This window comes from Bufo bufo, chromosome 9 (assembly GCF_905171765.1).
Source record: "Bufo bufo chromosome 9, aBufBuf1.1, whole genome shotgun sequence".
Classification (NCBI taxonomy): domain Eukaryota; kingdom Metazoa; phylum Chordata; class Amphibia; order Anura; family Bufonidae; genus Bufo; species Bufo bufo.
Window position 1 is genome coordinate 212415736 of NC_053397.1, and position 14333 is coordinate 212430068.

At 46.4% G+C, this 14333-nt stretch overlaps 1 protein-coding gene and 1 long non-coding RNA gene across 2 annotated transcripts in view; both read left to right on the top strand.

The window, feature by feature from the left end:
• SLC44A5 (solute carrier family 44 member 5) overlaps positions 1–10653 on the top strand; it is a 149684-nt gene extending 139031 nt beyond the window's left edge. Inside the window, exon 22 of the mRNA XM_040408662.1 lies at positions 10114–10653. Coding sequence (XP_040264596.1) covers positions 10114–10223 — 110 coding nt within the window. The 3' untranslated portion in view covers positions 10224–10653. The remainder of the gene's footprint in view (positions 1–10113) is intronic.
• Positions 127–10107, top strand: LOC120979718. Its single transcript, XR_005774368.1, has 3 exons — positions 127–137; positions 6378–6381; positions 9823–10107. It is a non-coding gene; the product is annotated as an uncharacterized LOC120979718 (long non-coding RNA).
• Positions 10654–14333: the final 3680 nt, after the last annotated feature.

The window sequence follows — 14333 nt, forward strand, 5'->3', positions numbered from 1 at the left end:
TGGGGCTCGGATGCGGAGCAAAACAACGGTCGTGTGCATGAGGCCTTATACATATTTTATTCTTGACAGGAATTTAGATCATTGAAAGATTCTGGTAAAGAACTTGTATAACAACATTTAAAAAAATTCTGGCACATGTTGCTGGTTTATATATATATTATATGATCATCTATTCAACTTTATTGAAGACAGTGTGACACTAGGGGGTTCACATACTTTTGTTTAGATGAAGTTACCTTTTTTTTTTATTATTCTTCAGAATTTTTACCCTTGGTAGGATGTCTTTTTTTTCCAGAATCTAATGTACACATAGCTTATAAGGCTTTTTTTTTCTGTATTGAAAACATAATGTATATGATAAATGAGCTTCATGGGGCTAAACTATAGTACTCTATACTATACAGAGTGAGGGCCCATTCAGACAGCCGCGGAAACGCAAACCACGGATACCGGCCATGTGCGTTCCGCAATGGCTGCTACCTAAATAGAAAATGCCTATTCTTGTCCGCGGACAAGAACAGGACATGTTCTATCTTTTCTGCGGTTCGGAATAACGGTGTGCTGTCCGCATTTTTTGAGGGCCCATAGAAATGAATGGATCCGCAGACCTTCCGCAAAATTACGGAATGGGTGCGGATCCGTTCATACGGCCGTATGAATGAGCCCTAACTGTTAGTTGATATTACTGGCCCCTTAAAATTAAGTAATTTTTTAATTTATTTTTATTAATGTATTTATTTTTCTTTAGCTTTTTTTTTATAGTAATGGAATACGGTACTTTTTTAAAAATGATACCTTTTTTCCAGTTTGCAAAATAATGCAATAAATTTAGTAGGAAAAATCATGAGTCATTTATTATCTGTGTACACAAGATGTAAAGGGCCAGAGGTATTCAATTATTTTATTTTATGCAAGCTCGACCATTCTGTGTCAAAACACGATTCTCTTTAGCAACTTTATTCTGACATGATAAGTGCACTTAGGAAGTGGGGGAAAAAAATATTCAAAAATGTTTCAAGCAACAGAAACGTAAAGTTCTATGGAAAAGCATATTGGTCATTTGTAGGAACGCAGTTCTGCCAAACAATTTTTATGCAAGCTTCAGATCTCGCATTTTCATAATAATGGGTACATTTTTATAACTTGTGGTTTGAAAAAAATAATTAAATTATTGGATATTTTCTACGTTACAATGTAAATAATTAGGGCATCGCTTTTACTGAATAAAATATTGGATGGATTTAATGTTTTAAATTTTCTGAAATTGAAATTCCATTGTATGAAATGTTTAGAATAGAATCCTATCAATGTTGAGAATGTATGTAATCTATAATACGTAAGACGGATGTTTCGGCAAATTCTTTGTAACTCGGCGGAGGGTTGGAACTGAAATTTATTCAAACATTTAGTCCTGGAAATTTCTCCACTGAGTTATAAAAGGTTTTATACAGTAAAAATAGAATAAATTCAGCCATTTTTTTTATAGCTTTTTATGTCTGATTTATTGTAGGTCTTTATAATAAAACACAATTGGGCACATTTATTAAGACCGTCGTTTTAGACGCCGGTTTTAATGAAGCCCCATTGCTGGCGGTGGATCCGCCGGAGTTGTGAAAAGGCCCCGGCCTCTCCATAACTTCGACATATCCAGCGCCGGTCTAAGGCCCCTTTCACACGGGCGAGTATTCCGCGCGGATGCGGGAGTTGAACGCATTGCACCCGCACTGAATAGCAACCCATTCATTTCTATGGGGCTGTGCACACGAGCGGTGATTTTCACGCATCACTTGTGCGTTGCGTGAAAATTGCAGCATGCTCCTCTTTGTGCGTTTTTCACGTAACGCGGGCCCCATAGAAATGAATGGGGTTGCGTGAAAACCGCAAGCAAGTGCGGATGCGGTGCGATTTTCACGCACGGTTGCTAGGAGATGATCGGGATGGAGACCCGATCATTATTATTTTCCCTTATAACATGGTTATAAGGGAAAATAATAGCATTCTGAATACAGAATGCATAGTAAAACAGTGCTGGAGGGGTTAAAAAAAATAAAAAATCATTTAACTCACTTTAATCCACTTGTTCGCGATGCCGGCATCTCATTCTGTCTTCATCTGATCTCTGTGCAGCAACAGGCCCTTTGATGACGTCACTCCAGTCATCACATGGTACGTCACATTATCTTTTACCATGGTGATTCACCATGGTAAAAGATCATGTGACGTACCATGTGATGATCGGAGTGACGTCATCACAGGTCCTTGAACTATAATTAATGCTCACCACAGGTCGTATTCAGTAAAGGGGACAGAAGCAGATACCGGGCTACGCGATCAAGTGGATTAAGGTGAGTTAAATGATTTATTTATTTTTTTTAACCCCTCCAGCGCTGTTTTACTTTGCATTCTGTATTCAGAATGTATTATTTTCCCTTATAACATGATTATAAGGGAAAATAATAGCAATCTACAGAACACCGATCCCAAGCCCGAACTTCTGTGAAGAAGTTCGGGTTTGGGTACCAAACATGTGCGATTTTTCTCACGCGAGTGCAAAACGTATTACAATGTTTTGCACTCGCGCAGAAAAATTGCGGGTGTTCCCGCAACGCACCCGCACATTTTCCCGCAACGCCCGTGTGAAAGAGGCCTAAATGTAAGGCCGCTTCCGAGCTGTCTTACCTTTTTAACCTCTTTCTACGCCTGAAACAGGCATAGAAAATGGTAAATGGGACGGGCCTCCCAGCCCCTCCGCTTCCCTGCCTCATGACGCTGAAAAATAATTGATCCGTGAAACACTGATGGCATCCGTGGTTTTCAATGACTCATAGACTATAATGGGTGTGATTGATCCGGGAACACAAACCAAATAAAGCATGCATCCGTGCTAAAAACACGGACCGCGGTAAAAAAACGATGTGTGAATACACACATTAAAATAAATGGGGACGTGTGCTGTCCGTGTGAATGGGGCTTAAAGAGGACCTTTCACTTGTATAAACTATGTGAACTGAGTATGCTGCCATATAGAGCGGCGCCTGGGGATCTCACTGCACTTACTATTATCCCCGGGCGCCGCTCCGTTCTCCCGTTATAGGCTCCGGTACCTTTGATCCTTAAGTTATAGTAGGCGGGTCTTCCCTTGTCCTGTGGGCGTCTCCTTCTCCTAGGTTGCAGCGCTGGCCAATCGCAGCGCACAGCTCACAGCCTGGGAGGTTTTTTTCTCCCAGGCTGTGAGCTGTGCGCTGCGATTGGCCAGCGCTGCAGCCTAGGAGAAGGAGACGCCCACAGGACAAGGGAAGACACCGCCTACTATAACTTAAGGATCAAAGGTACCGGAGCCTATAACGGGAGAACGGAGCGGCGCCCGGGGATAATAGTAAGTGCAGTGAGATCCCCAGGCGCCGCTCTATATGGCAGCATACTCGGTTCACATAGTTTATACAAGTGAAAGGTCCTCTTTAAGGCTGAATGGTCCGGATGTACAATGCAGAGGATGATTTGTCCTGCAGCCATTAGCTAAAGCGGATGGGCTTGGCCTGATCAGTCTCATCTGTCCGTCTACTCTCCGCACAGCGCCCACTTTGCACCTGGACCCATTAAATGATATAGTAACATTCACACAGGAGTTTTTCCACATTGACTGTTGGTCTATGGCAGTGGTGGGCAACCTTTTTTTTCAACTGAGCCAAATCTCGCCAAAACCACGATTGAAATTTATTTTGAGAGCCACATTTTTAAAACCGAAAATACATAGGATGGTACACTGTTTTTAGTTTCAATAAGTTTTTATTGAGAATATTGTGCATGCAAGTATCCACATAGGTCGGGTACTGTGGGACTCTTTGCACCGGCCCTGTCACGTGGACGTGACCAGAGCCTGTGCAAGGATTTTTTGGCAACACAAGCGAAGCTACATCTCGGTGACCCCCTTCTCCCACCGCCCCGCCCGCAGCTCACCTGGTCCTGGTTCTGTCTGCAGCAGCTGGCTTCTCCTCTGTGTGGTCCTGATATCTTCGATCTGGTTTGAGGACTGTACTTTTCGCCCTATAAGATGCACATAGGTTTTAGAGGAGTATAATCAGAAACAATATTTTCCATTATACCTCAGGTCAGACCACCAATCAGACCCCCAATGTTAATCATACCTCAGATCAGCCCCCTATATCAGCAGTCAGCACCCCATCCATCATGCCCATGTCAGCCCCCATCCATCATGCCCCCATGTCAGCCGTCATGCCCCTATGTCAGCCGTCAGCCCCCCATGTCAGCACCCCATCTATCATGCCCATGTCAGCCGTCAGCACCCCATCCATCATGCCCATGTCAGCCGTCAGCACCCCATCCATCATGCCCATGTCAGCCGTCAGCACCCCATCCATCATGCCCATGTCAGCCGTCAGCACCCCATCATGCCCATGTCAGCCCCCATCCATCATTACCCCCCATGTCAGCCATCAGCCCCCCATGTCAGCCATCATGCCCCCCATGTCAGCCGTCAGCACCCCATCCATCATGCCCATGTCAGCTGTCAGCCCCCATCCATCATGCCCCCCATGTCAGCCGTCATGCCCCTATGTCAGCCGTCAGCACCCCATGTCAGCCGTCAGCCATCAGCCCCCCATGTCAGCACTCCATCCATCATGTCCATGTCAGCCGTCAGCCCCCATCCATCATGCCCCCCATGTCAGCCATCATGACCTTATGTCAGCCGTCAGCACCCAATGTCAGCACCCCATCCATCATGCCCATGTCAGCCGTCAGCACCCCATCTATCATGCCCATGTCAGCCATCAGCACCCCATCATGCCCATGTCAGCCCCCATCCATCATTACCCCCCATGTCAGCCATCAGCCCCCCATGTCAGCCATCATGCCCCCCATGTCAGCCGTCAGCACCCCATCCATCATGCCCATGTCAGCTGTCAGCCCCCATCCATCATGCCCCCCATGTCAGCCGTCATGCCCCTATGTCAGCCGTCAGCACCCCATGTCAGCCGTCAGCCATCAGCCCCCCATGTCAGCACTCCATCCATCATGTCCATGTCAGCCGTCAGCCCCCATCCATCATGCCCCCCATGTCAGCCATCATGACCTTATGTCAGCCGTCAGCCCCCCATGTCAGCACCCCATCCATCATGCCCATGTCAGCCGTCAGCACCCCATCCATCATGCCCATGTCAGCCGTCAGCACCCATCCATCATTACTCCCATGTCAGCCATCATGCCCCCCATGACAGCCGTCAGCCCCCATCCATTATGCTCCCTAATGGGGGACAATGTTGGAGTCTGCACCATCGGGGGGGTGACATGATGAGGGACAATGTTGAAGTCGGTACCTGATATATCACTGGGGTCTGGCTGGAGTGGGGTCGGTCTGGTCCTGGCTCCAATCTCAGCTGGCTCTGCCTTAAGGTGTCTTCTCCAGAGTCCAGACTAGAGTCCAGCAGGGTCGGCCAAGTTCCAACAAGTCGTGCCTCAGTGTTACTCTGTGACTGTGTTCTTCTGCTGCCAGCCTGGAGGGGCAGCTTTTACAGGTCATAGCAGACAGAGCAGCTCCGCCTCCTCGCCTCCCTCCGCCGCGGCCCCACTGACAGTCAGTGACGCCTCCTTTGGCCTGAGCGCCGCACGGCACACATGTAGGCAGGACAGCCGCAGGCTGCCGCCCCCGAGAGGAGGGAGGGGAGCGGGCGCCGGGCACACAGAACAGTGCTCCAGACTAAAAAAAAATTCCAAGTAGCCATTGGCTCCTGAACTGAAAAATTTAGGAGCCAAATCAAATTTTTAGTTGCCAAATCGAAACTGAATCAAAATTTTGGTATCGTGACAACGCTACGCCGATCAGATCGGCGTAGGGTTGTTTTGAAACCAAAATTTTGATTCGCTTTCGTCACCATAAAAAAGTATTGTGATACTCAATACCGTGCAAAAAAAAAAAAACAACAAAAAAAGCTGTGTGCATTTCGCATTTTATGAAACATTCGGCCCATAATAGAACAGTCCTATGCTATTTTTTGGGGTGACAAGGTGACTAAAAAGGCTATGTAATATGTTTATTTATTTATTGTTTATATATTTTATATGTAAAATTGGGAAAGGGGGGATTTAAACTTAATATTTTAAAGTACTTTCACATTAGCGTTTTTCATTTCCGGCACTGAGTTCCGTCACAGGGGCTCTATACCGGAAAATAACTGATCAGTTTTATCCCCATGCATTCTGAATGGAGAGTAATCCGTTCAGGATGCATCAGGATGTCTTCAGTTCAGTCATTTTGACTGATCAGGCAAAAGATAAAACCGTAGCATGCTACGGTTTTATCTCCGGCGAAAAAAAATGAAGATTTGCCTGAATGCCGGCTCCGGCATTTTTCCCCATAGGAATGTATTAGTGCTGGATCCGGCATTCAAAATACCGGAATGCACCCGCACTAAATCCGGACCCATTCACTTCTATGGGGCTGTGCACATGAGCGGTGATTTTCACACATCACTTGTGCGTTGCGTGAAAATCGCAGCATGCTCTGTTGTGCGTTTTTCGCGCAACGCAGGCCCCATAGAAGTTAATGGGGCTGTGTGAAAATCGCAAGCAAGTGCGATTTTCACGCATGGTTCCTAGGATGAAAGTCTATTCACTGTATTATTTTCCCTTATAACATGGTTATAAGGGAAAATAATAGCATTCTGAATACAGAATGCTTAGTACAAGGTCAATATAATAAACATTGGTGGCGCAGTGCGCCCCCCCATCACCCCAATATAATAAACATTGGTGGTGCAGTGCGCCCCCCTCAATATAATAAACATTGGTGGCGCAGTGCGCCCCCCCCCATCACCCCAATATAATAAACATTGGTGGCGCAGTGCGCCCCCCCTCAATATAATAAACATTGGTGGCGCAGTGCGCCCCCCCATCACCCCAATATAATAAACATTGGTGGCGCAGTGCGCCCCCCCTCAATATAATAAACATTGGTGGCGCAGTGCGCCCCCCCCATCACCCCAGTATAATAAACATTGGTGGCGCAGTGCGCCCCCCCCCATCACCCCAATATAATAAACATTGGTGGCGCAGTGCGCCCCCCCAACACCCCAGTATAATAAACATTGGTGGCGCAGTGCGCCCCCCCCATCACCCCAATATAATAAACATTGGTGGCGCAGTGCGCCCCCCCTCAATATAATAAACATTGGTGGCGCAGTGGGCAGTGCCAATGAGGGTTAAAAAATAAAAAAATAATTAACTCACCTCCTCCAATTGATCGTCTCCTGTTCTTACTTCTTTCTAGTTTCTTCAGGACGCAGGACCTGTGGTGACATCACTGTGCTCATCACATGATCCATCACCATGGTAATGGGCCATGTGATGAGCTCAGTGACGTCACCACAGGTCCTGAAGAAACTAGAAAGAAGTAAGAACAGGAGACCGGCAGCTACCTGATCAACTGGAGGAGGTGAGTTAATTTTCTTTTATTATTTTTAACCCTCATTGGCACTTCCCACTGTGCCACCAACGTTTATTATACTGGGGGAGGGGGGGCGCACTGTGCCACCAACGTTTATTATACTGGGGGGGGGGGGGCGCACTGTGCCACCAACGTTTATTATACTGGGGGGGGGGGGGTGGCGCACTGTGCCACCAACGTTTATTATACTGGGGGGGGGGGGCACTGTGCCACCAACGTTTATTATACTGGGGGGGGGGGGCACTGTGCCACCAACGTTTCTTATACAAATACAGGAGGCGGGTGCCGGAATCAAATAGCCGGCACCCGACCTTTGTGACAGGGAGCTGCGATCAGCGGCAGTTAACCCCTCAGGTACCGCACCTGAAGGGTTAACTCAACTGCAGCGGATCGCAGCTCCCTGTCACAGAGGTCGGGTGCCGGCTATTTGATTCCGGCACCCGCCTCCTGTATTTGTATTAACAGGTCAGTTTTCTTCATTGGTGGCGCAGTGGCCACAGCCCCTCCCCTCCTCCTCCTGCCTCTTCTTATTGGCAGCGGCGGGGACAGCAGCAGCACAGGGGGGAGGGAGAGACTCCTCCTGCGCTGCTGAGAACGATCATCTCCTGTGCCCGCCGCTGTATTGAGCAGAGCTGCGGCGGCGGGTCTAGTCGCTAATGGCATCTGGAGCCCTGCAGAAGAGCCGCATTAAAGTGTGTAAAGAGCCGCATGTGGCTCGCGAGCCGCGGCTTGCCGACCACTGGTCTATGGCATGCTCAACCTGCGGCCCTCCAGCTGTTGTAAAACTACAACTCCCACAACTACAACTTCTGTAGGCTGATAGCTGTAGGCTCTTCGGGCATGCTGGGAGTTGTAGTTTTGCAACAGCTGGAGGGACGCAGGTTGAGCATGCCTATGCAGAGAAAACTGCATGCACCATTCTTGTCCATCCAAACAAATTTTTTCAAGTAAATGGGTGTGGAAAAAAATATTCACACACCTGGACGCCATAGGCTACCTACACACGGGCACGGTAGATGTGCACAAATTCCGCTTGAATTTATGTGCGTTTCGGCAATATATCCGCATCAGAATCCGAATGTATTACTTGAGGATTTGATGCGATTTTGCCGCAGCACTCACCCTGCCATTGAGAAGGTTGAAATCTGCACCAAAAATCTCACACAGGGAATTGATGTGCTGCACATTTCAATATTTGCACGGCAGGTCAATTTCCACAGCCAAGTCCAATCTCATGCACATTGCTGATGCAGTATGAGGCCTCTTGCACACAAACGTATTTTCTTTCCGTGTCCGTTCCATTTTTTTTGCAGACCGTATATGGAACCATTCATTTCAATGGGTTTACAAAAAAAAACGGAAGTGACTCCATGTGCATTCAGTTTCCGTATTTCCGTTCCGCAAAAAAAATAGAACATGTCCTATTATTGTCCGCATTACGGACGTTGAAGGGCTAGCTGTTCCGTTCCACAAAATACACAATGCGCATGTGGCCCTTGCGAGATTTTGCTCCAGACCTTTAATCAAGATGGCGGCGGGCGGCCCGTTGCCAGCAAATGGTTCAGGTAAGTATAATATATATATATTTTTTTACACTGCATTTTTAACTATCAGATGCCGCAATCATGTATGAACGCGGCATCTAAGCGGTACAATGACGGGGGGTGGCGCAATCGCCGCTCCATGTCATTGCACCCACTGATTACAAAGAAATGCGCTTTGTGACGAAGTAATTGGTTACAAAGCTGATTTTTTTTTTTTTTATTCGGCAAAGCAGCAAAATCAAATTTTATTAAACTTCGCTCATCTCTAAACCAGTCCTATCTTTGTCCGTGATATGGACAAGAATAGGACATGTTCAATTTTTTTTTGCTGGGCCACAGAACGTAGGATATGGATGCGGACAGCACACGGAGTGCTGTTTGCATCTTTTGCGGCCCCATTAAAATGAATGGGTCCGCATCCGAGACGCATTATTGGATGCAGACCCAAACAACGTTCGTGTGCATGAGGCCTTATAGTGGTCTGAGCTCCATTCACTGCCAAGGGACGGCTGAAAATATCTGACTATTTTCAGAACTCCCCTTAGCGGTGGAGGAAGGGTGGCTGCACTTGCGCTGCGGCTGCTCACCCTTCTGGCGATAGATAGGAGAAGGTCCTAGAAATGCGATCTGTTCCTAACAGTTGTGGCACCACGGACAATATGCCACAAATGTTCAAAAAGGGAAAACCCTTCGTCTGTGGAGGCAAAAAAAAAGACAATATTTTGGCGCACGCCTCATTTAATTACATTTACAGGGCTTAACAAAATGTACCTAAATGTAGCATAAATTATGGTGCAGTCTACACCTGCTCATAAGTGCCAAAAATGCACCAAATTTATTAACAGGCACTCTTCTCACTAAATTAAGTGCATTTTCCACACCAGACTGGTATATAAAACACCAATTCCTCCCACAGTGTTAAGCGACACATTGTGACTGCCTGCAGCCGCCACTAGGGGGAGCTTACTGCATACTGTGATATTGAATTCAATGGATGAACTGTATGCTGCACAGCTCCCTCTAGTGGTGACTGGCATCTGAGGGATCACTCTCCCTCCTTTTGAATATTTTCTGAGTCACTTACTGTGCATTCATTTTTACTCCTAGTGGAAGATCTAGAGCGACACGACGGTTCAGCGGAAAAGCCCTATTATATGCATAAATCTTTGATGAAGATCCTGAACAAACACAATGCTCCGGCCAAACCGCCGCAGTGACCACCCACGGTCTATAATCGTGTAACAAAGGCTTAGAGACTAATGCTGCTGTGAACGGGGCTGGAAGGTCAAGTCGTAAAGGGACACTCCGGCCAAAATTGATAGAACGGGCCTCATTTACTAAAAACTGTTCTGAGAAAGTGGCCTTGTTGCCCATAGCAACCAATATGAGCACAGCTTTTTTTTTTTTAACCTGTTGTGGAAAAATGGAAGCTGTGATTGGTTGCTATGGGCAACAAGGCCAGATGTTATGTTCTATCAGAGGTTGTCCACCACCATGCAATAGCTTCCTTTAAGGAGGTCAAAAAAAGTTTTACATTTTTTTAATTTTCTTGATTGTTGTAAATACTAGAGATGAGCGAATTTCCGCTTATTAAATTCATTCACACTTCGTTTGGTGGTAAAAGGTGAATTGCGTTATGGATTCCGTTACCACTGACCATGACGCAATTCTATGACGGAATGCCTTTAGGCCTCTTTCACACGAACGATACGGATTAGGTCCGGATGCGTTCAGTGAAACGCGCACCATTTTGTAAGCAAGTTCAGTCAGTTTTGTCCGAGATTGCGTTCAGTTTTTTCCGCGCGGGTGCAATGCGTTTTGATGAGTTTTTCACGCGCGTGATAAAAAAAAACCTGAAGGTTTACAAACAACATCTCCTAGCAACCATCAGTGAAAAACGCTTTGCATCCGGATGTAATGCGTTTTTCACTGAAGCCCCATTCACTTCTAAGGCCTCTTTCACACGGGCCTCGCGTGTGAGGGCCGGATTGGGTGCGTCGTGGGAAAATCGTGCTATTTTTGTATGCGATTGTGTGGCGTACTTCAGTTTTTTCCGTGCGAGTGCGATGCATTTTGCACGCGTGTAAAAATCACCGCTCATGTGCACAGCCCCATAGAAATGAATGGGTCCGGATTCAGTGCGTACACCTCACGCATTGCGCCCGCGCGGAAAACTCGCTCATGTGAAAGAGGCCTAAGGGGCCAGGGCTGAGTGAAAAACGCAGAATATAGAACATGCTGCGTTTTACACGCAACACAGAACTGATGCGTGAAAAAAAAAAACGCTTATGTACACAGATCCATTGAAATTGATGGGTCAGGATTCAGTGTGGGTGCTATGCGTTCGCGTCATAGAATTGCGTTATGGTCCATCACGCAATTCTGCTTTATACCACCAAACGAAGTGCGAACGAATTTCAAAGTCCTTTAAATCTAATAGAGACACCCATTCCATTCAAGGAGGGGGGTTATATGCATACATCATTAAGTTGCTCCTATGGTATAATTTCCTACTTTTAGGTTAGCAATGGTTACTGTAGATTAAGAGAAGGTTCACACAGAGGATTTGGGGTGTGGGGCTTCCGCTCCAAAAACCAGGCCGAATCTGAGGTTCACGCGGCTGAGGATTTTGGCCGCACCAAGAATGTACAGGTCCACTCTTACTACATCGAAACCTCACAAAACCATAGCGGCAGCCTGCTTGCGGTTTGCCTCCATTCAATGGCGCTAAACCTAGAGCAGGTCCGCGCAAAAAGACACGGCAGAAACTTCCGCCTTGGGATACGTGGAGGTTTTTTGTCATGGACAAAATCTTCCATGTGAACCTACCCTATAAAGGGCACCATCACACGCGGCAGAAAATTCCAATCAGTTCCTTTCACCATTAGGCTCCATTCACGCGTCCGCATCCGTTCCGCAATTTTGCGGAACGGGTGCGGACCCATTCATTTTCTATGGGGACGGAATGGATGCGGACAGCGCACAGTGTGCCGTCAGCGTCAGCATTTGCAGAGCGCGGCCCGATCTTCAGGTCCGCAAAAGATAGAACATGTCCTATTCTTGTCCGCAGCTTGCGGACAAGAATAGGCATTTCTATAGGGGGTGCGTTGCGGGTCCGCAACACACCACGGACGTGTGAATGGAGCCTAACAGATTTCTGCAAGCTCCGTGTACTTGCTGCCCCATTCAGTTGAATAGAACTAATTTTCAGCAACAAAATCTGCCGTGTGTGAAGGCGTCCTTAAAAGTTCTTCGCTAGTAGAAGTAGGTTTTAATTCTTCACCATTTTCCCCATTTGCTTGCTGTCATCTGGTTTATATTCAGAGGCAGTAATCCTGTATCTAGCTAGTCCTGTTCTCAACTGGGGAGTGGATACAACTGTATCTGGTCTAGACAATCCTCTGAGCGCAGCTGCACTAAGCTCTCTGCTAGTTTGCTACAATGTATCAGTCTGGGCTGTTTACTCAGCAGGACTTGGGGTACTTTCACACTAGCGTTATTCTTTTCCGGTATTGAAATCCGTTAAAGGGTCTCAATATCGGGGGAAAAAAACGCTTCCGTTTTGTCCCACTGCATTCTGAATGGAAAGCAATCCGTTCAGTATGCATCAGGACGTCTTCCGTTCTGTCCCTTGTACGATATTTGACTGCACAAAATACCGCAGCAGTATTTTTTCCGGCCAAAATTCCAGAACACTACCGCACTTGCCAGATCTGGCATTAATTTCCATTGAAATGTATTAATGCTGGATCCGGTACCAAGTGTTCCGGAAATTGCCGGATCCGGTTTTCCTGTCTGTGCATGCGCAGTTCTTTCTAGCTTTGAAAAAATTAAATACCGGATCCGTTATTCCGGATGATACCGAAAGACTGATCCAGTATTTCAATAAATAAGTCTAACGGATCCGGGGGAAAAAAAAATAAAAATAAAATCCGTTTGCATATCACATCTGTTGATTTTCCGTTTGCAATGGAACTGCCTGCCGAATTCTAACAACGCTAGTGTGAAAGTACACTAAGGGCTCATGCACACAAGCGTTACAGATTGTATCAGGAGGCGTTCAGTGAAACTCGCACCGTTTCGCAAGCAAGTTCAGTCAGTTTTGTCTGCAATTGCGTTCAGTGTTTCAGTTTTTTCCGTGCAGGTACAACCAGTTTTGACGCGTTTTTCACGTGCGTGAAGAAAAAAAACTGAATTACAAACATCCCGTAGCAACCATCAGTGAAAATCGCATTGCATCAGGACTGCATCCGGATGTAATGAGTTTTTCACTGAAGCCCCATTCACTTCTATGGGGCCAGGGCTGCGTGAAAAACGCAGAATTTAGAACATGCTGCGATTATTACACAACGCAAAAATGATGCGTGAAAAACAAACGGTCATGTGCACAGACCCATAGAAATTAATAGGTCAGGATTCAGTGCAGGTGCTATCCGCTCACCTCACGCATTGCACCCGCGAAGAAAACCCGCTCCTACGAAAGAGGCTTAGGGGCGTGACCCGTGCTGTGGGCTGCAGTGCATGATCACCGGCTGAGTGCTGCCATTTGCCCATGTGGACCCATTAACTTGAATGGGTCTGCGATCTGCAAGATTCAGTCTGCATCGCAAAAAAAAATAAAAAAAATAGAACGCAGTTTTTATATTTTTGAGTTGAGGAAGCATAGACCGGAATCCCACAGGAGAGCTCTGTAGTGCTTCCAACTCTGTACCTCTGCATCTTGCGGATTGCGCACCCATTCAAGTGAATGAGTACGCATCTGTGTTAGAGCTCACACGGTCAATGCCTGTATATTGCAGACCCGCCATTTGCACGCCACAATACTGGCATGGGCGGCACATGTTCGTGTGCACGAGTCCTAACTATGTACGGGATTACTGCCTCCAACTGTACAGCGTTTTTATTCACCGACAGCAAGCACATCCCAAAATAGTGAAGAATCTTACTGCAGTCCATTAGACAGCGATTAAGATTTATATAGAACAGGAAACGCCACGTTCCCCGTGCAGATTTGTAGGCCGCTTATACTAAAGCCCGCAGCTTCATATCCTTACTGTATCCGCCATGTTGCGTTGTAGTCAGACAGCAGTGCATGTTGGAGGGCTGCCACGTGCGCAGAATTATTTTTTTTCATTTGCAATCATTTGAAAATCCCAGAGCTTTTTTTAAGTGTACTTCTGTATATTTTTTTGATTGAACAGAAGCGTTCTAAAATGTTACAGTATTTTTTATAAAACAAATAAAGATTTTATTTAAAATATATATATTCTATGCATTTTCCTTTGACCAAGACACACATGCCACATATATAAACAAGGAAGGTGCAA